The sequence below is a fragment of the Melanotaenia boesemani genome, chromosome 22 (assembly GCF_017639745.1).
Source record: "Melanotaenia boesemani isolate fMelBoe1 chromosome 22, fMelBoe1.pri, whole genome shotgun sequence".
NCBI lineage: Eukaryota > Metazoa > Chordata > Actinopteri > Atheriniformes > Melanotaeniidae > Melanotaenia > Melanotaenia boesemani.
The window spans coordinates 25,717,674-25,743,004 of record NC_055703.1 but is presented as its reverse complement, the minus strand read 5'-3'; the positions used below and the strand labels follow the sequence as shown (position 1 = coordinate 25,743,004).

The 25,331-nt window shown below is 42.9% G+C and overlaps 2 protein-coding genes across 10 annotated transcripts in view; one reads left to right on the top strand and one right to left on the bottom strand.

Moving 5' to 3' along the window:
• Nucleotides 1–4,368, bottom strand: part of mboat2b (membrane bound O-acyltransferase domain containing 2b) — a 14,994-nt gene extending 10,626 nt beyond the window's left edge. For 2 of the 3 annotated variants that reach the window (XR_006009058.1, XM_041975527.1), the window contains exons 1-2: nucleotides 4,154–4,368; nucleotides 1,565–1,710 (exon numbers count right to left, since the gene is read on the bottom strand). Coding sequence is in view for 2 of the 3 variants with exons in the window: in XM_041975527.1 (XP_041831461.1) it covers nucleotides 1,565–1,710; nucleotides 4,154–4,243 (236 nt within the window). In the remaining variant the exon portion in view is untranslated. Of the gene's footprint in view, nucleotides 1–1,564; nucleotides 1,711–4,002; nucleotides 4,086–4,153 lie in introns of those variants that run through there. The other variant, XM_041975528.1, reaches the window with a different exon arrangement.
• Nucleotides 4,085–25,331, top strand: cep43 (centrosomal protein 43). Of its 7 annotated transcripts, none has more exons than XM_041975520.1 (21): nucleotides 4,085–4,168; nucleotides 7,868–7,921; nucleotides 7,990–8,044; nucleotides 8,171–8,259; nucleotides 10,161–10,298; nucleotides 10,374–10,400; nucleotides 15,615–15,671; nucleotides 15,753–15,823; nucleotides 16,989–17,038; nucleotides 17,155–17,216; nucleotides 17,454–17,531; nucleotides 17,904–17,945; nucleotides 19,334–19,518; nucleotides 20,457–20,513; nucleotides 21,449–21,523; nucleotides 22,089–22,151; nucleotides 23,127–23,236; nucleotides 23,706–23,765; nucleotides 23,842–23,875; nucleotides 23,950–24,037; nucleotides 24,121–25,331. In XM_041975520.1, the coding sequence occupies exons 2-21, from the start codon at nucleotides 7,874–7,876 to the stop codon at nucleotides 24,199–24,201; spliced, it is 1,470 nt and encodes a 489-aa protein (XP_041831454.1). In that variant the 5' UTR covers nucleotides 4,085–4,168; nucleotides 7,868–7,873; the 3' UTR covers nucleotides 24,202–25,331. The 7 variants fall into 7 exon arrangements, with proteins under 7 accessions (XP_041831454.1, XP_041831451.1, XP_041831452.1 ...); XM_041975517.1 differs by lacking the exon at nucleotides 4,085–4,168 and adding an exon at nucleotides 5,056–5,834; XM_041975518.1 differs by lacking the exons at nucleotides 4,085–4,168; nucleotides 17,904–17,945 and adding an exon at nucleotides 5,057–5,834.

Sequence of the window (25,331 nt, the reverse complement as noted above, 5' to 3'; positions counted from 1 at the left end):
CATCATCATCATCATCATCATCACTGTTATTGTACAAGATATTATGCAAGATATTATCTTAAAAACACAAATAAAAACTCTCAAATAAAAGCGGCTGAAAATAAAAGTTTAGGACTCGATTTAAAAGAACTAAAGTTTGGATCAGAATTCATGGTTTCTGGTAGTTTGTTCCAGATATCAAAAGCAGAAAAACTAAATGTTTAGTTTGAACTCAGGGTGGAAAGAAAACTTGGCCCAGATGATCTCAGAAGTACCGTAAACTCTGTGACAGTAGTTAAGACAACTTACAATAGAAGTTGAAGAGGTTTTTTCTAAATCACGGTGAGCCATCAGGCCACTTATTCTGGATTTATTCTTCAGCTGGTAAAAAGCTGATAAATGAGATTTTTTGGATTGAGCTGTTGGTTTTAACATGACTGAAACTGGGTACTAATGTTCAGATGCTCATCTTTGGTTCGAAACAAAATAAAAAATGTTGCTTCTTTATTTAGCTGAATAAAAGTCTAAAACATCCAAGCTTTGCCTGGGACCAGAGTCCCCTGGCGAGACAGTGATATAAAACTGAGTGTCGTCAACATAACTATGATCACATATTTGGTTTGTTTCCATGATCTGAGCTAGTGGGAGCATGTAGATGCTGAACAATAGGGGGGCCAACATGGAGCCTTGGGGAACTCCACGTCATTTTTTGAGTAGATCTATAGTTACCAGATGGTACGAAATACTTCCTGTCTAACAGGATATTCTGGTCGACTGTGTCTAAAGCAGAACTGAGACTTCTGCTGCTGTCTGTGCTTAGATGGCTGTTGTTTAAATGTTGTTTAAGACTTTGACGAGGACAGTTTCAGTGCTGTGATGTCCAAATCCTGACTGACAGACATCAAAACAACTGTTAAGCAGCAAGAATCTGTAAAGCTGTTAATAAAAAAAATTCCTGCAAATTTTACTTCTGCAGACAAGCACACTGATGCTTTTCTTTACTTTTCATTTATTCTAACTTTTTGTTATTCTATAAAAATATTTAAAACATAGTATTCTGCCATTTTTACATGATATAACTATTCTAGAAACATATAGCTGGATCATTTCCTTTTCCTGTTTATCACCGAGGCAAACTTGGTAATTACAATATATGTACATTAAATTTTATATTTATTTATTTTGAGAGAGTGGCAGGACGCTGAATGACTGACAAATGTCCAATGAAGATATTAATGTGCAAATATACCATCCTTTACAGTGTTTAAATAAGTTTCACTGTAGTGGACACTGTGTGTAAAAGGGTTAAAGAAGGTTATAGGGAGAATATAAAAATGAAGAGAGGAGGATGATGACTTATTTTCACCAAAGTTTTCTGGCTGATGGGCTTAAATTTGGACCTTCTGTCTGTTAAGGGGATGCAAACAGAATGGTGTGAGGGTTTATGATGATGAAGATGAAGAGTTTCAGTCTTCTAAAGCTCTGAGGCTCAGAGGAAGAAGACATTTTCCTGAGTTTGTTGTTTTGTGGTCTGGTGAGAATTTCTGATGCCTGCGCTGAAGATCGGAGTCTTCCTCAGTCTTACCAGCCGAAGCAGAACAGAGCGAAGTATATTCCTAGCACAGTCGCCACCACATGCCTGATGAAGGGACTGGTTTTACTGGGATGGAGGAAGAGCCGGAACCAGAAGGCCGAGATCAAAGCGCAGAGCTGGCACACCACGAAGTTCACCTGCAGAGGGAACAGATCAGGTGTGTGAGGAAGAGGAGGAGGAGGCATGAAATGATCAATTTACAGACCGAAAGCTGAAGTCCAGACGAGGAGGAGGAAGAGGAGGAGGCGTCATCTGGCTGGAAACATGAACAGAGCTCTCATCCAAAGTGCCTCACCACGATGCTCTCAGTTACACATCAGAAACCATTTAATCTCATTTCAGACCCGTTAAAGAGTCCAGTCCACAAGGTGCTCCAGACCGGGGAGGAACCTGATCGTCCAGACCTTCATGATCAATAACTGCAGCTCACTTCGCTATGATCAGGATCAGACTGCAGGTGGGAGATTTACTACAACATCCGAACACACCGCCAGTCACCAGCTGCTGAGGAGGCTCTCCATCACACTCCACGCTGCGTTCAGGAGCATCTGATGCGTCTGTAATCTGAGTGTCAGTGCGTGTCATGAATAATGGACGGCGTGTAAATTGAGCGATTACTCAGCCGAAGCTCCGCAGAGAAACCACAGACACATGGACTTCAGCCCAAACAGAACCGGAGCCGAGCAGGTTCAGACCTGGCTCTCAGCCAATCAGAGCACAGTACCTGTGACCCTGCAGGTGGATCACCTGTTAAGAATTTACTCCATCCGGAGGTGGAACCTGAAGTGGATCCAGTTTAAACTTCTGTCTTAGACTTTTTTTTAAATTATATAAAATATACAACATATATCATAATTTTTATTTCTTTTATTACTCAGAGAGGTGTTTTTATTAAATATATTTATTAAATATCTCACACAATTAACCTCTTTTAAAAGAGGTCTATTTCTCCTGTCTGAAACGATATACCCAAAACAAATAAAGTAAAAGGTCTAAAAAGAAATGTGGTATGTGGTATTACTACAGACGTATCAGAATCACAATATGTGTTACTGTGTACTTTGCAGGTTAGTAAAGTGATATCTGATGAGAAATTAGTAAAAAGTTAAAAAGTGAACCTGAACAGTTCAGATTTAGGAGAATTCAGAGATCTAAATTCACCCTAGAAACACCACGAGGACCCAGAAAGAAGAGAAGCCCAAGATAGTCTGATAGGAAGATTGAATGCTTCACTATAAAACCTCCTTCATCTCCATGGAAACTAGCAGGACCTTCATGATTCATCCCAAGCAAAGGCAGAGTCAGATGAAAACACATTAGCAGAGTTTTTTTTAGAGCTGGAATCAAACTTTTCACCACAAAGTGAGACATGATGCACGAGGCTGCTAGCTCTCTGTCGGCAGTGATGAGACATCTTGATGTGACTCCTTGTTTGTGTGGAGAAATTAGCAGAAGCTCTAGAGTGGACAGTGCTATTATCATGTTTTCTAACATCCCCATGTAACTGCTTGAAGTTTGAACTGTGTGTGGTTTGTGGTAGAGTATTTTAGCTGAGTTTCTCTGTCTTTTTGCTATGCTACGTGTTAGCATTGCTGCTTCCTAGTGTGTGCAAACATCTTCTGTACTGCACGTATATCATGCTGACCCCTGTACAGGAGGCTCTAGTCAAGAAGAGAAGAGTATTCTTACTGACAATCAGAATTCAATCAATAATCAACAGCTTCACTTGTTTGATAATAAAAAACAGCTCATTTGTTGCTTTTCTGTCTCTCAAAGCAACGTTTAAAGCTTCTTTTTCTTCTCCTCGTGTCACAACTTCTCTTTGAGTTTCTGATGTCCAGTTATGCAATTTTACTGTTTCTAGCAAACAGGCCAGCACGTTTCCAGAAGTTTCCTCCACATGATTGATCAGCTAACAGCAGATAATTTAATGATCTGATCATCGGTGCGCTGATTAAACTGAGTGATCTGTAAATATGTGGCTCAGTTTAACATCAGTAACACGATGCTGCAGCTCGAGATTGAGGATTTAATCAAATGAGTCTCTTGCAGCTTCTTCCTGCTGACCCTGTGGAGGGGCCCACAGGACTGAAGCAGCTAAGATTCAGAAAATATTTTGTTTATTTGTAGCGAGTATTTCTTTCAATTTCCAACCAGTCGGTTTCAGCGTGTTAGATTCATTTGACTGGACCAAGTGTCAGATAATAAACGGTCCGATTATTGATGAGCTCTTCCTCCTCCTCCTCTTCCTGAATTCGGATCGCTGTTGTGTAAACCTTTTGCTTTCAGTCAGATGCTCGCGTTTATTCCGATTATCGCCTCCAAAGAAGCGGCACAAAGACGCACGTCTTCTCTGCCGCGCACGCGCACATCCACACATATGCACACACTTTTTGTTTGTCATTAGAAAACATCATTACATCACAGACCTGGATTCTGCGCGCGGCCTCCATCCATAACAGACCGCCTTGCCTCGGATCGGAGATCCGGTCCCCGCCACGGAGCTCCGGAGCGGCCGCTGCCGGGCTCCGAGGCTCGGCCCCGGGCTGATGCTGGGGAAGATGCGCCGGCAAGTCTTACCTGGTCCAGCGGCAGGTTGGTGATCTCGCTGACCGGCTGCAGGAGGCTGGAGCCGGTGCAGGCCGTAAATTGGGCGCTTTCGTCGGCCATGGCTCCGGGTGAGCTGCGCGTGTATCCGGCGGCAGCAGCAGCTGTGAGGCGGCGGCGGATCCTCCAGGAGTCTGGTCCTCAGTCTGTTTGTCTATCTATGCGTCGTCCTCTTCCTCCTCCACCCAGTCTGGCTGTCTCCCCCTCCTCCCTCTGAATCACTCTCTCTCTCTCTCCTCCCCCTCATCCATCTCTTTAGGTCCCTCCTCCAGCTTTTATTCTCACTCTCCCCTCACAATTACCCTTTCTCCGGCTTTTTATGCTTTTATCCCTGTGACCTCCACCCTTCGCCCTCCTCCTCCTCTTCTCTGGATTTTTGGCGGTTGTATGACGTCACAGACTTCTCGGTTTCTTGTTATCGGTATTTGGACGTCCACACATTTAAGGCCTCCATATTCATTTGTACTTTTTGGCTCAGAGGTGAAGATCTGATGCTCTGCATTAAACTGGATTGCTCAGACCTTAGATTTACCAGTATTTAACAATTTAACAAAGAGAGAGAGAGAGAGAGAACCCCCAAATTCAAATTTTTAAGATTTTCTGATTTAAATTTATCATTAATGCCTCTTTTTTCTAAATACTTTGCTAACTTAATCCTTGAGCAAAGAACAAAAACACTGATCAGCATCACGTCCAAAAACCAAGTTCTGATATTGAGTCAGTATTCTGCAGCTTTGAAAGGTTCACCAAGAATTTACAGCATGTCATCAGCACCCCACAGCTTTTTCAGAGACATCCAACGAGACCATGAAGAACCACATTCATTATAGCAGTATTACTGAGGAAAAAGAGGATACTGCAGTCACAACCTGTCCCTAGAGAGTGTTGGAGAATTTTAAAACTACCTTGACCCTGCTGAACACCTAAAGATGTGTTTTTAGGAATGGGACAAAACCACTTGAAACTTTTCATCACCTGGTTTCCTCATTCTCAAAATGTCATAGTGTTGGGAGGAGAAATGGAATTGAAGATAAAAGATTGACTGAACCAGCTTTTTCTGGTATGCACTGCAGGTCTGCGATGTTGGCTAAAAATGGATGAATTTAAAAAAATGAAGATGAAAAGACACACAATGAAAAATGTTAAGTTCATTGTCTGTGCAGTGAAATAAAAGTCAAAGGAAATTGAAGAATAACTGCTTCTTGTTCTTTAAGTGATTTTTTTGTACTTTCTCAACTTATTCAAATTCAGGGCAGATAAGATTAAATAAGACGAAACAACTGAACAAAGGTAGTAGAATTAAAAACACTTGAGTTTTTGAAGAGGAAAATAATCAGTGTTGATTAACGTCATGTGGATAAAGAAAGCGCTGTTATAAATTAAATTAATTAATAAACAGAACAGTTTTATTTCCACGTCGACTACCGTCTTTTCTCCTGTAGATGGCGGTAACACGCTGATAAGACCCGGATGAGAAGCAGCAGCAGAAGAAGAAGCGTTTCCGGTCTGTTTGTTTTGGTCTGTTGTCCTGGTAGCAGAGGTTAGCTTACTATCTTAGCTTCAACTAATCATGTCAGCCGCTGAGGACGACACGGAGCTGAGGGACCTGCTGATCCAGAACCTGGAGAACAGCGGAGTTCTTAACAAGCTGAAGGTCCGAACCGACGCCAGAACTTTGTTCCGAATAGCTTTGATAGGTTCATGTTAGCTTCTTAGTTAGCATGGCTTAGCTCCTGATTGCTAACGGATGGCGAAGTTTCTGCTAACTTTTTATGTGGAAGTGTCAGAGGTTTAGTTTATCTCACCGAGAGATAACAGTGTCAGCTAGTTGTGGTTAGTTACTGGTTCATGCTGCTCTTCAGAATGACTTCATGTTCATCAATGCAGACATCTGACGAGTTGTCTGCAGCGTTGTCTGAGCTGTTTCCTCAGCAGCGGTGTCAGATTCGGTTTTTTGTTTAGGATGACTGGATGGACGATGATGTTACCTGATACTGTTATTTTCAGACATGTGCTTCATGATTATTACTTACAATACAAAATCCCAAAATGTTGTGTTATGAGTTAAAATGCCTAAATTAGTTTAGTTTGGAAGTTGTTCCTTCAAGTGATTTATAAGAATGTGACATTCCTGACCGCAGGACACGCCTTAACCCCCCTTTACATAACAATGGGTAAATGCATACACAAATGTAGACAGAAATAAATACACTTCGAGAAATAAATGCAAGCGGGAAGAAATGCAACTTACACAACTTACATCATTTTAGGGAGAAAAATAAAAGAAGAAAGTTTAAAAAAAATCTGTTAAAAAATAAATACAACTAAAATCAAATGGCAAAGTATATAAATAGTTGTGTTTATACAGAGTTAAATTAAAACATTTTAAAATTAAAACAGAATTATCAGTTCATGTGGCATTACTACACCGTCTTACTCTCTAGCTTGATAAGGAAAGTGATGCAGGAGAGCACTTTCAGTAGTCGCTCTATTCCGTGTTGCTGCCCACCTCCAGGCAGGAAAGGACAATGTACGCCACATGAGGCATGATAATGGACACCTCAATCTCCATGAGCTCTATAAACACCTCCATAGCCTCACTGGCTTGATCCTGATCGGCCTTGATGAGGTGCTTTAGAGCAACAATCAAATTTAGGATGATAGACTCCATCAGCTTAATTTCATCTGTGCCAGTGTAGCTGTAATCATGAGGATGCAGTAGTACAAAGCTGTTGGGTTGTTGAGGTCCTGCAACACAGTAGGGAACAGCTGTAGCAGTTCACAGTAATGAGGCTTGAAAGGTTCAGGGTTGGACTCTATCACCTTATTCAGGAGGCCAGCCTGTCTGTCATGAGGGTTGGTGCTCTTAGTTGACTGATTAAGAAGCTGCAGCAGGGCAGGCCAGCGGTCTGGTGTCTCATGGACTAAGTGGTACAGATAATGAATGAATGTGGCATTACTGTAAATTACTTGATGGAAAAATGAATATTTCAATATTTTTTGCATTATTTATTAATGCATATTAATTAGTTTGTTGAGACATTTTTATGTTTCTGTATTTATTTTCAATTTAGGCAGTTTCAGTCCTCCATATTTGGGTAAAAATAAATAAAAACAATAGAAAAAAGAAATAATTTATTTCATGAAATAAAAACAATGTAATAATTTGTAGGGCGAAACAAACATGGGAGATGCTTTGCTACAAGCAGCAGTTGCAGGAACTACGCTACGGTGGTCTTTGAGCAACCGCATCAGTGGAAACCCTTCTGCATCGTCAGCAGGGACCTTGCAGGTGTTTCCCCTCCTGACCTGTACTCATCGCCTGAGTGGGGCAGGAAAGACTGATTAGACTTCACCTGCAGAAGGGTTCCCAGTGTGGGCGCAGACACAGCCATCTTGAGCTGGACTCAGCTGCTGCGGCTACTGCATGTCTCCGGTGCTTTCTTAGTTGTTTCTGATCCAGCCCAACCCTCTGGAGGAAGTAACGCACTGATCTTGCTGGAAGCTCATAGCATTGAACTTCGGAAACTAAAAGTATTTTTCTTATGATGAAACATGAAGCATCACATCCTGTTTAAAATAACAAATGTTTTGAACTTCAGGTTGATTCTCAGCTGAAGGTGAAGAGAGCGACAAGTTTATAAACCTGAAGTGATGAGAGAGGATTTCTGTTTCTGTCTCCTGCAGGCAGAGATGAGGGCAGCTGTGTTTCTGGCCATGGAGGACCAGGACCGGCTGGAGGTGAGTCTTATTCTGTTTTCATCCACATTTCAGATCATCGTCTGTCTAACAGTATCTGTTGTCTTCAGAACAAAACCCCTCTCGTCAATGAAAACCTGAGGAAATGTCTCGACACCAAGGATGGTGAGTTTGTCTCCGTCTTCGGTCCTGTAGTTCCTGTTTGTCACCACAGAGGGGTGCTACTGGCCTACAGAGAGGTCACAGCTCAGCTCCTAAACCTGAAACTGAACCAGTTATGTTTCCCTGCAGGCCGGCTGGTGGCCAGTCTGATCGTGGACTTCCTGCAGGTCTTCAACCTGGACTTTAGTCTGGCCGTGTTCCAGCCGGAGATCAACTCGGTGAGTTTCTGAGTGTTTGGGACACACCCGTCCTCTTTGTCTGAGCTCGCTGAGAAGGTTTCAGAACTTCCTGATGGAGAATCATGTAGTTCCAGGTGGAGTGAGTCACATTAATATAAAGCTTTATTTATAAAGTTTTTCACAGCAGCAGATTATTCAATTCAGTTCAATAAACTTTAAAGCAAAGACAACTACGGGAAGAGCAAACAAATGTACATAACGTAAGAAAACAAAATAATAAGTAACACTGAGATGTACACATTATAAAATATATACAAGGAATGTGCATGTTCAATAAATAAAATCAACTCAAACTTTATTTATAAAGTCCTTTAACGCTGAAGGCAACCGAAGTGCATACATGATAAAAAAGCAATTAATTCAAATTAAAAATAAAACAAGCCTTCACACACATCAAAATAGATTTTATCCCCACGAGGAAAACGCTTGAGTTAAAACGAAGATTAAATAACCTTAAGAAACAATAAGAACAACTAAGGATGAGTGAGCGAATGAATAAAAAGTAATGCAATTAAGATCAAATAAATCTTTATAATAAGGCAAAATCATAGCTGCAGAGACGATAAGGTGCATGTGGTCAAAATATTCCAACCTCAGATCACATGACTGGAACAGCCGGGACGTGTCGGCGACCGTCCTTGGGTCTGTGGGGTGCTTGTTCTCTTTGCGTCCCGCACCTCAGCACCCGGTGCCCGCTGGGCCTGCTCATCGTCGCCCTTTGCTGCTCGGTGCCCCGGGGGGCTCCGCTCGGGGGGCACCGGTCGGGGGGCACCGGTCGGGGGGCTCCGGTCGGGGGGCTCCGGTTTGCTCTGGGCTGGCTGAGGCCGCTGCTCTCTCCGCTTTGGCTGTCCTGGGCTCTGTGCTCCGTGGGCCTTCCGGGCCTTTGGGGTCTCGGGCTCCTTCCTGTCTCCCCCTGATGCTTCGGGATGTGGTGTTGTCACAATCCCCTCACTAGCACACATTTCATCCTGGTTGCATCTTCATATGTGCACGTTCACACGTGCATGCTCACAAACATGCTCGTCTCTCCATCTGCTTTCGCCTAGATGTTGCTGATGTTTGTGTGTTGGTACGTTTCTCTGCAGGTACGTTTGATGACTGTTGTACTTTTTCATACCATCATTATCTTATTTTCTTTATGTATCGTGTAGTACTGTGGCAGCTTATATTTTTTTGTGAATACTGTATTGATGTGATTTAGGCATCCTAGACAACTTTTACTTCCACATTTCAATTCTGTCCTTTTCTCTTCGCCTCTCTCTGTTTTATCTTTCTGTTCTTCTTTTTTTTTTCTCTTCCTCCATCTCCTCTGTCAGGTTCAGCACTAATAAAATAAGATTACTAAAAAAAAATGTCTTGTTAAAAATATTCCAACCTCGACGAGACGGCGAACAGACTCTCGTCCGAGTTAAGACGCTTTCATCAGGAAATCCGTGTGTGTTTTCTGCATCAGAACATGATGAGGTGGTGAAACAGACTCTGAGATCAGATTAGATCATCGAGAGATGTCACGTGACCACAGTCTGACTTAGAGATCCGTCTCTGTGGTTTGTGGCTTGTGTTTTGTCCAGGTCACCTGATTTTTGACACACTGTGGAGACTGCTGTGTTGCGTTCAGGGACTCTGATCTGAGCTTTGTGCTTTCAGTCTCTTAACTGCAGAGAAAACCAGAAGCAGGAGCAGTTTAATCCAGGATCCTGTCTTTATTCTTTCTGCTGGTTCAGGTTTTCCAGAACCCAGACTGTTTCCTTACATGCAGTTTCATTTAATTACAAACAAAGCGGGTCTTTTCTAAACCTGGTCCGACTTTTACAAACATCTTCAGAGACGTGATGGATGGAAATGATTTTCAGAGTAAAAGCATCTTCGTCCGTCCGCAGCTGAACGGTCTGGACAGCCGGGACCTGGTCTCCAGGGAGCTGGGTCTGAGCGAGTCGAACCTGAACCAGAATTCTCCGCTGCTGCTGGAGCTCGTCAGGCGAGGACGACAGCAAGACAAACGGTCCGACGCTGCTGAGGTGAGACGCCTCTGCTCGGGCTGGTTCTGAGCCGGTGATGATACCTCAACCTGATGCCTGTGTTTGTGTCTGCAGGGCCACAGAGGTGGAAACGTCCCGAAGGTGAGTCCGGACACCGTGTCCTAGTGGGACGTCTGGATCAGACGTGTCCTTTCATTGGACCTCATTCACTAAAATCTTCCTAAATTCTTTCTGAAAATTTATTCAGAAATCGTGACGTCAGATTCACAAACGTGAGAAACGTTCTTGTCTTTTCAGTTTCAGATCAGAGATGTCGCCATCACAGATTTTCTTAGTGTGATTATTGTCCAAGAAAAAAAAAGATTTTACGATTATCTTGATTGTGATGCATTAATTAATTTCCCAACACTACAAATGTGTAAAATCACATGAATGCTTCTTCTAAATCTTGAATTAGGGCTGTCAAAATAAACACTTTAATGCAAAGAGATTAATGTTTGAAATTAACATGTAATTATTTTACATGTTATGACATAAACAACAGTTATTACTCAGAGCATATGAAAACCAGAATGTGGCATTATTTCAGCAAGAGAAGCTTATTTTTGGCATGTGGGTGCTTTGTCACAGCTGTGAACTAAATCCACCAAAAAGTCTACAAGTCGGATTAATGCTCATCATATAAACTCCTTATCTGTAAAGGCCTCACACCACTCTCCACCACTCCTGGCCGTGACTTTGTACCCACGTTTCTCTGTTCAGACGTTGCTGCCGCTGCTCCACAAAATGCCATGGCCACAAATCTGGCTCTCCTCTTTTGTAATCTCCTCCCTAAAACGATGCCATTAAAAATGTGCTGGACAATAACCTTAAAAACTGCAACATACGCTCCGCTGTTACCGTCTATGTTAACCTCTGTAAACACGAAACGTCACACGCACGCTCACCTGTCACGTCGTCGTGTCTTCTACGCATGTGGGACACTCTTGGTTTATACAGGAGATCACACACAAGTCACATTTAATTGGAAATGTGAACGAACTCTCAAAAAATCAGATTTCACAAAAAAATCCAAATTGAGCATTATTAGTCTGAACGTAGTGTTAATGGCCTCTTTAAGAAACAAAGCAGACAATCATGACGAGCACCTATAAGAAAAACACAAATAACAGCACCAACAATATGACTGAAAACAAAACTGGAGCTACAACACAGTGACTGTACAAGTATGCACGTTAATGAGTGTGAGTGCATCGTGGGTTGAATTTAAAGTTGCAGTATGTACGTCTCTCTGACCTTTAAAACTCTGTGTTTCTGACTCGTTTTGATGGCACAGAGACGTTTATTATGTACGTTCCTGGAGCTGTTACCCTGCAATTTTCCAATGCTGAGAAACCACTTTACAACTTTTTTTCCCCAGGAGGCTGCATCACCTTCTGCACACCGCATCACATGCGAACAGCTGGATATCAACACACTGTTTTAAATGCGCACAATGGCTGATTCAGCAAAGAAACCCAGGAGGACATTAATGGAGGAAGAAAGGAAAAGAAATAGAGACAGAGATAAGACTAGTTAAAATAAGACTAACTTTTATTGGCTGGAAAGATCTCAGAGAAGAGACAGGATGCAGGATGGATGCTGAATTAGCCGTTGTTAGGGGGCGCCTCACTGAGACATTCTGCCAGAGTTCGGGCTTCGTTAAGAATGACTTTGCTGGTGAATGAGGTCTGATGTTCCCCATGACAGATCTCTGGTCGGCTCCATGTCGAATGATTCAGCAGCTCCTTCATTTACATATTTATTAGACGGCAGCTGATGTCATTTTTATTTTCCTCTGTTTCATCTGAAAAAGTCCATTAATCACCTCATGTTTGGAGGCGGTTCTGCCAACTCAGATCAACCTCAACCCACGTTGTGCTTGTGTTCCTTCACGCGTGACGTGTTTGTGTGTGCATGTTCGCAGTGATCTGGGTCACGGACTGTCTATAGATGAAGAAGGAGGAGCGTTGGTTTCCTGTTGATTTCATCGTGTCCTGGTTTCAGGATTATTCTGAGACCAAATGCACCACACAATCTGTCTTTGTGACAGGCTGCTAGTAACAAAGAGCCCAAAGATCCAGTTTAACACTAGAAGTCCCAGAGAGGGGTCAATTGACCAGTAGGATTTTAGCTAAAATCCTGTCTTAAGCTGCGAACAGCTTCTTTTGTTTGTAGACGAGTCAATTACTGGCACACCCCAGGAGGGCGCATACTTAGGGGAGACACTGTAGACTCTTGAAACTGGACTGTCAACTTTTGCCCAAAGCTTGGCTTGAGACACTGCTTGGTCCCCTGAGTATGAGATTGGAGTAGACCTCAAACAGATTCAGAAAGGTTTTCCTGCATTCTAGTATATTTCAAATAATTAAAAATATATTTGATATGATATATGATATATACCTCCTCGACACATTTGTGTGCTTTTAGAAGAAAAAAAAAAGATAATCATTGTGGGCCTTCAATAAAAAAGCAAACAATTTAGAATGATATGACAAAATGATGAATTCATATTTTTTTTAAAAATCACTTTAAAAGGTCCAGCTCTCCTCTTTTCATACAAATGAAAAAATACAAATTTTTCAGAATTTTTTACCAATTTTTCAAACTTTCTAACCCAATGTTCATGTACCTTATGTCCAAAAAGCCCAAGCAATGAACAATTTTGAATATTTAAAATGAACATTTTTTGATTGTGGTGGTACAGGCAGGGTCTGTGAGTAAAATGTCCAGAAGCATTAGTGTCTAAGTCAAGAGGGCATAAATGTCAACATGACAAAGATATAAAAGAACAACTGTGAATTTTTTCCAATGCTTTTTATTTTTGTCATAAAAAAAACAACAAAACAGTTAAAATAATGCAAGTAATGAAACAATTTCACAAATATTTACACAAGGCTACAGTGGCATGCCCTTGTGTGAATGGCTTTTCTGCTCTTTCAGCAGTCCGTCTGTGCTAAGTCCAAACATGCTTGGCACTTCCATGGTATCTCCATCCTGCATTTGCCACATGTGTATTTGTAGCAGTCAACACATCTTACAGTTGCGCAATTGTTCTTGCATCGATGGTTGACCTGACATTTTGCCCTTTTCCCAGGGCTAGGTGTGGGAGGTTGCTGCTGAAGCAGTTGCTCCTTATGTGCCTTCTTCTGACTCACATGAGAGTTGGCCAACTCTTTCGCGAGCTCAACCAGGAAGTCCACTCTTCTCTCCTGCACTCCGGTGCATTCCTTATGAAGAACATGAGCGTTCCGTGCCGCCATGTCGATCATGTTGTAGAACACGGCGACTGGCCATCTCCGTGTTCCTGCACGCACGCTGTACTCCCGCACCATCTGGTCCATCACATCCACACCACACTTTGTGGTGTTGTATTGTGTGACAGTGTTTGGCTTCCTTTTGGTGGTATTCTCAGTCTCAACCACATTGTGCATGCTGCTGAGAAGATAGACAGTCTTTTTCCGTTTCGGCGCATATACTGTGAGTGTTGCACCAGTGGTGGAAAACACTCGAGTGGTGAATTTAGTGTGGTCCTTCAGTCTAGTTGACTGAGGAATTTCCCGGCGAATCTTGTTGACTGTGCCAAGGATGGTGGTTTTCCGGCTAAGCAGTCGTTGCGCAAGGGACAGCGATGTAAAAAAATTGTCTGTTGTTACAGTTCTGCCCTTATCCATGAACGGCTCCATCAGCCTCATCACTACACTCTCAGAGAGTCTCTCTCCACTGGGACGACTGGGGTCCTTGCCAAGATATGGCAGGATATTGCAAATGTACTTTGATTTCAAGTCACAAGCCAGCCAAAACTTAATGCCAAATTTGTCCGGTTTTGTTGCAATGTACTGCAGAAAACTGCAGCGAGTCTTTGTCGGGAAAAGCTGTGCATAAATAGTGATGTGTCGACCAGGGTTATAAGATCTGATGCAGTTATTGACAAAAGATTCCCACAGATTAGAAATTGCAGCAAACTTATTTGTCTCCACTCGCTCACTGCGTGTGAACATGTTATCAAAGCGTAGGTGTTGCATGATGTTTTGGAAGCGGTTTCGGGCCATAGTAGCAATGATTCGTGGGTTTCCCAGCTCTGCTGACCAATTGTCACGTAGTGATGGAACTTTCTTCACCCCCCGCAAGATAATAATTGCAATAAATGCCATTAGTTCTGGGAGGTTCATGAACCAATCTGCCTGCTCCTTTTGCCGTGCATGCTGAATGGTCCATTCTTGAATGCTACGAAGCATTTCAAGTGTTATAAAACAGAAGAAGCTTTGAAGACGAGTCCGGATACTTCTTCTGGCCTTAGCAGTTGGCTCTCCATCTGTGCCGTATGGTTCTATTGGGGTGAAATTGAGACATGTCCCCAGCTGTTCTTCATGCCACACTGTGCCATCTTTAGCCATCTCTGTCCTCTCACTTCCCAACCGAGCCCTCTTTTCTGGCAGTGGAGCAGTCTCATCATCTGCAAGGTAAACAATTTCACAATTTCAGAGGACGAAAATAGGATGTTTTGGAAATAAGATTAAAAAAATCCTTTATTTGTACCAAAATGGAGAAATTCCAGTGTTGCAACTCACAGTACAGGACAAAGCAGAAAGAAAGAAATTTGTCATACCAAAAAGTTCAATAATAGTTTCAAATCTTACCTGAAGACTGCTCAGAGTCAGAGTCCGAATCCAGCTGAATTTGTATCTCTTCTCCATCTGAGTCACAAGGGTTTGTATCGCTGAGGATCAGGTCCAATGCCTGCTGAGTTGTAAGCCGCCTCTGCATTTTGCTTCCTTCTATTTGTTCGAGGTGAAGCTAGCTACTATTTATCCCCCTCAGCCCACCATCCCCCACTGCCACAGAATTTACCAGACGTTTCAAGGTAACAAGGAGGGGCTGGATGCAATGGGTGCATTCCTCAGGTAATGGCTGCATTTACAAATGAAGAGATGCTAATTTTTGCCAGCAGAGTCGTCAGTTTGGACTAAAGGTCTTTCGACCCTTCTCTGGGACTTTAGGGAGACATCAAAATTCCTGGGACTTCTAGTGTTAAAGCAGCTTCTTTGCTAAGTTGTTTGTTATGTGTCGACACTGGTTCATTCATTGAGTTTGGGTCCTCATTCAGTTTCTGATTCACAGAATCTGTCTCCCTGTTTCTGAGCAAAAACACAAACATGTTTAAACGTCCTTCTAGGAGAAATTAGCTAAATGTCAAACGGTGTGAAGGATCAGTCCAGACGCTTAATCCGGCCTGAATCCTCAGCTTCTTCACTGTCTGATGCAGGAAACCCTCCATCCTCTGACTGGACTCTTCTTCTGTCCCTTTCATGACAGGAACTGTCTCAGAAACAGATCACACATGCCCGCAAGAGGTTTGATCTCTACGACAAGGTGAGTGTGACGTCTGATGACATCATACAGGCAGGTAACAAGTTTGACCAATCACAATCACAGTTTAATCTCCACCTGCAGGACCAGAGCGGCTCAGTTAGAAGAGACGATCTAAAGAACGTCTTCAGTGATTTGTTTCCAACATTAAACAAGTAAGAAGTGCATGATAACGAGTCTGGTTCAGAATCCAAATGATCCAACACAGCGGCGCTCTGACTGCTCCTCACCCGTCCGTTAACTCCAGTCAGAACGGAGGAGTCGGCTGGTTTGTGTTACAGATGGCAGCTGACGTGAGTCTGAGTCCAGACTGTTTCCTGAAGATGAGAACAGAGTCACTCAAGTTTATTTCTGAAGCACATTTAAAAACAACCTCAGTTTGACCAAAGTGCTGCACAGTTCTGGATATGAAGAAGCAGCATAAGCAAAATATCAAAATATTAAAATAAAGAGTAAATATTTTAAAGAAAAAGATGAAGTTATAAAAATAAAATTAATACATAAATAGCTGAGGTATTAACCAGTGCTTGCATGTTAAGAAAACCAGTATAAGCCAATCAACTGTGTTTTCTGGAAAGAAATAACAAAGAAAAACACTGGAATAAAAAAATACATTTAAATAAATGAATAGCAAAATAAAGATGGCAGATGAATTATTTAAAAATGAAGAAATGAGAATTAATTAAAGCAAATAAATAAACTAGTTTATTTTTTTTTTTCAAGGCCAGAAGTGATTTGTCACAAATTTACTACAGCAGGCATGAAGGGGTTAAATCTACTAGAAGTTAGTTAATACACTGATTTTAATGCATTCAGATGTAAAATTTACTACTCCTTCAGGTCCTTAGAGGACAAAAATGTACTAAAGTTATTTTTTTAAAGAAAGAAAAATCCTCAGAACCATAACAAAATCATTACAGAGCATAAAGAAAAAGCCTGAAATAACCACTTTTATGTGTTTTATTTTCTTATAAACAGTGACGTGTAATCAGATTAACATTTTAAGGGTTCACAGATTTTGTAGTGTAACTTGAAATAATGTTGATTGAAAGATTTAAGCAAAAAAAAGTGGGAAAATATTAATTTGTAATGTTTTTAAAGCAGATCTTTGGACCCAGAATGGTAGGAAATCTGTCCGTAGTGTCCGGTCAACCTTAAAGTAAGAGTGGAACACGGCAAAGATTCGAAGAAAAATGACCTGAAAGGACAAAAACCTCCTCAGCGATAATGAAAAAATAAAATGGCACTGACCAAACAAACAGAAGCAAAACTCTGAAGATGAGAAGGAAAAAGATGTTTGACTGAAGTTTGTTTCTGCAGGAACATGTTGGAGAGGTTCATCACCGATGAGCTACGAGCTGCAGACAGACGTAAGACTCGTCCTCACACCTGCAGCTCACCTGTCCGCATGTTTACCTGCTGCTCTTCGTCTCGAAGACGATGAGACGCTGTCTGAGCTGACCAACTGTTTCCTGTTTGTCTGCAGTGGTGGACTTCCAGATGTTCCTGGAGATGTACAGACGTCTCTTCTCTCAGTGCAGATCTGTGGTGAGTCCCTGTATGTTGGGTTGAAGTATGCAGCTGTAGAAAAAGTCCAAACACAAGCTGGTTTTCCTCAGGAAAGAGATTTAGATTTAGAGATGAAAGAAATCGGGATGGATTTTCCTTTTGGGTTATCTGATTGATGCGGAAACAGGAGAACAGGTGGTTCCGGTCCAGATGTGATGCTGAGGTCTGTCCTGTGGGATGTTGCTGAATAGAAACCTTGTCCTGTTCTGTGTGTAGGTGGTTCAGGACTCGGATGTTAGCGGACCTCAACACCAGTTTCCTGAAGACAAACTCACCGCTTCACCTGTCAGCAAGGTGCGTTCAGATCCAGCAGCTTAGACTCTGTAACGTCTCTAAGTCAGTATGACTTCATCCAGATCGGTTTTTACTGGAGGAAGATTCGTTCTTTTTGGAGAACTTCCAGACGTCCACATCAGCTGATGTTCAGCCACATCTTACAGCTCTGTTCAAACAGCTGGTTTCTGACTGATCCCCTCCTCTTCATCACCTTCCTCTGCTGAGATCAGACAGAACGCTCTGTGTTGCCGTGGAGACAGAAATCTGGACTAAGTATTCTCTGAAGAGATGCGGTGTAAAGATCTGATCTGGGCTCAGTTTCAAGTCCAGGTCTGAGCTGAGATCAGTTTTAGGTCCAGATCTGATGGTTTGTGTCCCTGTCCTGCACAGATTCCCAGATATAAAGGCCAGAGGAGTCAGACAGCAGTGAAGGTAACCAGAACCAGGATCTTCATGCTAACATCACAATGATCAGCAGCTGAGTTCACTAACTCTGAGGGTCAGATCTGTTTCCATCTGGTCTCTGGTCTCTGGTCTCTCCTCTATCAGGTCTTATTTCAGAGACAGAACTGATTAAACTTCAGCTCTAGTTCCTGTTGATGGGATGAAATCTGAATCTGGAGTGCAGAAGTCTGTAGAACCGCTATTCATTTTGCCTCGTTTTGACACAAAGAACCCAGAACGGTAGGACATCAACGGCTGGAACTTTCCTGAGAGATGAGGAACTTTTAGAGGGTTCTTTTATGATCCACTGAGTCTTTTCCACAGGAATCAGGAACTCAATGAACGGGGTCAGCAGCACAAACCTGAACCTCAAGCCAGAAACAGACCCAGACCGGACATCGCCTTTCAGAACTGTATAAGTTCCAGGAACTTTTGTTAAAATGAGCCCAGACATGTAGTTTAAACCAAAGTTTCTGGCTCTTTTGTTCTCAGCAACTTTTTCAGGGAGCTTATGTTTGATGCTGTGAAGACTTGACCAAGCCCCGCCCTGAAACTGCCAGTACTCTAGGTCCTCCTGGTACTCTGTTTACTTCCTGGTTCCTGCAGGAGGTCCAGCATGGTGCAGCTTTGAACTTTTTAAAATCCAAACCAAACAGGAAGCTGAGACACAGGATGTTAAAATCCTGCCACAGACTGTTGATCATAAGTTCTGTTAGAGGAGACCAAGACCAGATCAAGAATAAAGTGTTACCATGACAACCTGATTCATCCCTCACAGACTGACTGTAAAGTATGAGGGAGCTCTGACAGGAAGTGATCCGTTCTCCACTCTGCTGTGATTGGCCACACCCACTTCAGATTGACTCTAATGCCACCACTTGTGTCGGTCAGGGTGGAAAAAACTCGGTATGCAGTCCGGCTGTGAGGAAGAAAAACTTCCACCTGAAAGTCACCTGATCCACTAACTCACCTGTTCACGTTCAGATGGGGTTTGATTAATTTCTGAGCAGGTTTAACCACTTCCTGGTTCGGTTAGTCTCCCAGAACCATAAATCCCATCTGAACGGAGCCGGAGCTTCACATCGGATCTGCGAATTCTCAGATAAAAGCTGCTCAGATCGTAACATCCGACATTTTTACCTGCAGGTTCGGACTCAGAGGCGTTTCTGAAAAGTTCCAGAAAACTGATGATAAATGAACAAAGTGAATAAATATGATGCCAAAGAGGCAGAAATATTTTTAAAATGTGAAGATTTAAACCAGCAGCTTTTATCTGAGAACTGACGAACACAGTGAAGCAGATGATAAATGATCAGTCAGCTGATCTGCAGCTGATCCACGTTTTCCTGCTCGTCCCTGAACTTGTCTCCGTTCAGGACTCAGCTCCAGTGCCCTCTCTGGGTAAAGACGACCTTCAGCAGCAGACGTCCAACAACAGAACCTCCACCTCAGCTGTGAGCAAGGAGCATCTGGACCTGGACCTGGAGGCGGAGGAGGACCTTGATGAGGGAGACTCGTTCTTCGATGACCCGCTGCCCAAACCGCAGAAGACGTATGGCGGGTGAGACGTTGGTTCTGTAAGACGACCCGGTCCGAGCTGCTGCTTTTTACCGTGTTCTGAGCAGGTGTCAGCTTTCTATCATCCACCAGGATTAAAGATTCAGCTCTGATCTGTGTTCCCGTCATTACTGCTCATCCTCCGATGGGAACATTATTCATCAAATTCAGACAAATTAATTTAATAAATGTGAGAAAAATGATCTCTTAGAATAATGAAGTAAGGTTAAATAAAAAAATTAATTCTCCATCAAATGGAAATTATAATGACAATGTATTAATTAAATATAATAATAAAATGAAAACACAAAGAATAATGTTTAAAAGATTCTTAAAAATACAATTTAAACAAAACAAACATAAAAAAATGTTTCCAAAATATAAAAATATTTATTTATTCTGTACTATCATTATATTAACATAATTTTAATAATTAAACCCTTTCAAAATTCCTTATGTTGTCTGATGATATTTTAACAGGGATTCATTATTAAAATATAATATAATATAATAAAAAATACCTTTTCATGTCATAAAATTATTTTTTCCCCAATTCCTACAAAATGTTTTCATAAGTTAGATTAGTCCATTTCTGAAGAGAAGGTCAAGGAAATGACAAATTCTCAAAAAAAAGTCACTGAAATCTGCCCGAAAAGAACCAACGTTTTAAATAAAGTTAAACTGTCCACGTCAAAGACACTAAGTGCTGATAAAGTTTTAAGAAAATAAAAGAGAAATTTCCTTCAGATTTAAAAGCAGCTGATTTTAACAGTAAAACTGATGATGATGAAGCTTCACGTTTCTTCCTCCGTCTTTGAACCATGACCCGAGCAGATCAGAGGTTCTGTAGGAACGTCTCTGATGTGTCCCCGAATGGACTCGGAACCAAATGAGTCCTGAATGTTGTGTCTCTGCTGTCTTCTGTCTCTGCTGCCTCTGAAGTCAGAACTGTCCGGTCGGAAAAAAGGACTCCGCAGAGAGGACGGACGTTCCCGAGGAGTGAGTATCATCCTACAGGAAGATGCTCAAATGTCCGTCCATCACATGGAGGACAAAATGAGACACAAAGCTTTTGTCTTCTGAGATGTCCTCTAAAGTTAAAGAAAATTCTGGGGTTCTATCCTGTGGTTTTACCTGTCCACATCCTTCACACCTGAACTGTCCACGTCCTTCACACCTGAACTGTCCACATCTTTCACACCTGAACTGTCCACATCCTTCACACCTGAACTGTCCACGTCCTTCACACTTGACCTGTCCACGTCCTTCACACCTGAACTGTCCACATCCTTCAAACTTGACCTGTCCACGTCCTTCACACCTGACCTGTCCACGTCCTTCAAACCTGACCTGTCCACGTCATTCACACCTGACCTGTCCACGTCCTTCACATCTGTCCACGTCCTTCACACCTGACCTGTCCACGTCCTCCACATCTGTCAGTGTCCTTCATACCTGACCTGTCCACATCCTTCACATCTGTCCATGTCCTTCATACCTCACCTGTCCACGTCCTTCACACCTGACCTGTCCGCATCCTTCACATCTGTCCTGTCAATGTCCTCCATGCCTTTTTGTCCACATCCTTTACACCTGTCCTTATCTGTCCTGTTCATGTCCTTTACACCTTTCCTGTCCACATCCTTCACACCTGTCCTGGTCTGTTTATGTCCTTCACACCTGTCCATGTCCTTCACACCTATCCATGTCCTTCACACCTGAACTGTCCACGTCCTTCACATCTGTCCACGTCCTTCATACCTGACCTGTCCACATCCTTCACACCTGTCCATGTCCTTCACACCTGTCCTGGTCTGTTTATGTCCTTCACACCTGACCTGTCTTTTCTTGTCCACGTCTTCCACACCTGTCTTGTCCTTTCCTGTCCACATCTGGCCTGTCCTTTCCTTTTCCCCCCCGTCTTCCTGCTGCAGACCGGTCCAGCTGAGTGAGGACGGTGTCTCTGGACCGGTCGTCTCCTCCATGAGACGAGGCAGAAGTCTGAGCGAGTGAGTTTCTTCCTGTCATTGTGATGTCATAGGGAGGCGGAGCTTCATCAACACACATCTGCATGTTGATCAGCTGATCATATGATCGTGGTCGTGTGACGTCCTGTCAGACGAAAACGGAGACATTCCATCAGATAGCCGATTAATACGAGACTGATAATCGGCTGAACCTTCATCGTCATCATGGCAATGGTTGCCAGACCTGACCCTCCTCTCTGACCGAATCATCGATCCATCAGCTGATGCTTCCTGCATGTTGTGGAGTTTCTGTGTGTCAGTCTGTAACACACACACACATACACCTGCCTGTCTTGGATTTCCCAGCATGCATCGCTCTGCCGCCAGCTCCGTGAAACTTGAATGATGTTTGGCTGAAAGTGGTTCGCTTAAGCAGGACAGACCAGAACCGCTCAGACGTGAAGCAGATCCATCAGGTCAGGTTCTGGATCTGATGGATCTGAGCTTGTTCAAGTTCAGAACAGCGGATGTCCTCATAAGAACAGACCTGACTCTGTCTTCTCTGTCCTCTCTTCTTCTTCCTCCTCCTCCTCCTCTCTGGTGTCAGTCTCTCTGTCCTGGCTTCTGCTGATGATCCTGGCTCTGATCCCGGTCTCAGCTCTGAGTCCAGGTGAGCTGCAGGTCTTCCTGTCTCTATCTCTGGACGTCTTCTATCAGGTGACTGACACTGAGGTTTTGTGTTCCGATCTGCTGGAAAAGCACCAGAACCTCCAGGAAGTCTGGTGGTTTTCCCGCAGGTCTGTTCCTGCCCAGGTTTTCACTGTCGTTCAGTTTCAACCAACAAAACGTTTCTCTGAAATAAAAACGTAAAAAAACAGTTCAGCCACGAGACAACAACAACAAACAGCTCCAAGCATCCTCCGTGTTAAACGTTCCAGATGTGGGATGTTTGGTCCAACTCCAACAGAAACATCTGCAAAGATCCTGAAATGCTTCCAGGAGTTTATCCTGCTGTTCACCTTCAGGATCTGATCTGACACCATAGTTCAAAAGTTTGCTGTGCTTTTGTTTGTTTACGGGTCATGGTAACTTCCAGACTCGATGTTTGTGTACAGAGTTCAGCCAATCAGAAGACACTTCCTCCTTCTGAAATAACTACTTCCTTTTTGGTGGTCTGATTCTGCCGAGCCGATGTTCGAGTGGAAATTATCACGCTGGGTCCAGTTTAATATTAAAATTTGACTTTGTTAGCTCAGTAATGAGGATGGGAGTTTATTTTTATCACCATGGGGACAGAAACTGAAGCTGAGCCTGTTGATGTGAATAGAAGCTGCAGATTTACAGACTTCATGAAGCCACTGGTGCTTCTCTGTGGTCACATGACCTGAGGTGTTTCTGTCGTGTCCACTCAGATCAAATAATCCAGTCTAGTCAGTTAATCTGAAACTGAACCAGAACATTTTATTCTTTAATGTTCTGGACTCAGATTTGAGGTTTGATCAGATGTTTGGTTGGTTTTCTGACGGTGTGTTTTAACTACATTTCTCTGGACCGGTCTGACCCACAAGGAGGTTCAGTTGTTCTGGTCACTGATCCGCTTCTTTGGTTAGTTTGTCTTCTAATGAGAACTGGTTCTGGTCCACAGGAAGGTGGACACACCTGGAACCAGAGGGAGTCCTGCAGGATCCGCGTCTGAGGCTCAGAGACCAGGAAGAGGAGGAAGCAGTGCCTCAGAACTGAGCCACAGCAGAAATGGTCAGTTTGACTCTGGACAACATCTGGAACATGTGGAGCATCATCACAGGCCGAATTTTATTTTTATTTATTCATTTATTTATAAAAAAAAAGGGACATTTGCACATTAATGAACATTAGCACAAATGTGCTACAGAATTAGCCTAGCAGCTAATTAGCATCTGATTGGCCCTCAGCATTGTTCTGTTCATGGGAATTCTGAGGGATTTTAAACCGGTCCGTTTCTGTAGCAGGCTAAATAAATCCTCTAAAGCTGTGTTTACGTTCAGAGATCTGTTAGCTCTCTTCTTGTTCCTGTGGTTCTGAAATGACCCGGTTAACCTGGAGCAAGGGAACCAGCTGTTATCGTTTACATGTCGATTCTGAGAAAAGATTAAAGATGCTCCGAGTTTTGATCTGATGGGAGTTCCGCCGTCACCGGTCTGACTCAGACGACCCGTTTCAACATCCTCCTCTTTCTGTCCTGCAGGAGCGTCAAGAGACAAAGGTTTCCGAGCTCTGAGCGACAGGATGGGATCGCTGCATTTAGGTAGGAGTTCTGAAAGTCCAGACTGGTGAACGGGTATCAGCAGAACTCTGTAACGTGTTGAACTTTGCTTCCACAGATGATGACGTGGAATATGACGACGACTTTAACAGGTGAGACCGATGACGAGACGTTTGTTCGACCCAACTTAACGCCTGCAGAGTTAACGAGTTTGTTTTGGCTCCAGCCACCGATCGGACCTCTCGAAGAGCGAGCTGAGCATCGGAGAGGAGATCGAGGAGGTTTCTATCGAGGGTCCGGACCACAGCGATAAGGTGAGGAGGCGGTCTGAGTCTGAGCTGCTCTCAGGTCAGTTTAACATCAAACCGATGTTTGTTTGTTTGTTTGTTTGTTGCAGTATGATGGAAGCACACAGGACCTGAGCATCTCTCAGCTTAGTCAGAGTCACGGCGCAGACTACATGGAGGATGTAGCCTGAAACTCCCATCGTGCACCTCTCTGTCTGACATTGTTAGTCTGTACAGTTTAACGAGACTATAAACGGTTTGTTGCTGTCCAGCGCAGATCGGTCTGTCTGCTCGGCTCTGCTATGGCGTTACATCTCTACCAAATAGCTTGAGGGAGCGTATTTATCAATTCAACCGTGCTTTTCTTAATCAAGAGAGCACATTGCTCTGATCGCAGGAGTTTTTAATCAATCGTGGGTCGTGAACGCAGCACAGCGAGCTTAAAACACGCCCCCCACTCATCTTTACGGTTGGCTGTTCTTCTTCTGTTTTTACGCAGAGTCCCGGTCCTGATGTATACATATTAACCTTCACCTCTGTGTTGTTTTTATTTCCTAAACTGTTATTTAAAACCTTCCTGGTGGTCCCATAAGATTTTCGCTTATTTTCAGTTTAAACTGTCATGTTTGTAAATGTTTCTGTACCTTGATGCAATAAAGTTGCACCAAGCTCTTAAAACATAATGAATAGAAGAAATAAATAAAGCGAAGTCCTGCGCTGTCACCAGATTTGAGCTTAAAATCCTGCCAATCAGATTAATCAAAGAGTTACCTCCCCCCACTGACAGACACGCCCACCCAACTGTCCAGACGAGGGGGGGGCGTGTTTTAAGCTCGCTGTGCTGCGTTCACCACCCGCAATTGATTAAAAACTCCTACGATCAGAGCAATGCCCTCTCTTGATTAAGAAACGCGCTGTTGAATTGATAAATACGCTCCCTGAAGGTATTTGGCTGAGATGTAAGGCCATAGTCTGTATGGATGTAAACTGAACCTCTAAGACAGAATTTTTACTCCTTTTTGGGACATTTTCTGTTTTCAGTCGCGTTGTTCTGAGTTTTCTACCCTGATGTTGGTCCGGCGGTATGTTTCCTTCCCAAACTTGCGGTTTTGTTTGTTCCAGGTGTTAGACACAGCTGACATCTTTTTCTTCTCTGTGCTGAATTCTTGAAGGAGTTTTTATCCTTCCTGTTGTTTCCACCATGTTTCCTGTCAGTCAACAGCTCATTAAACTCTGCAGGAAGATTCCATCATTTTTTTCCCTCTAATTTATTTGAAAATGTATAAAATAAAAATAAATATCTTACTGAATAAAAAGCTCA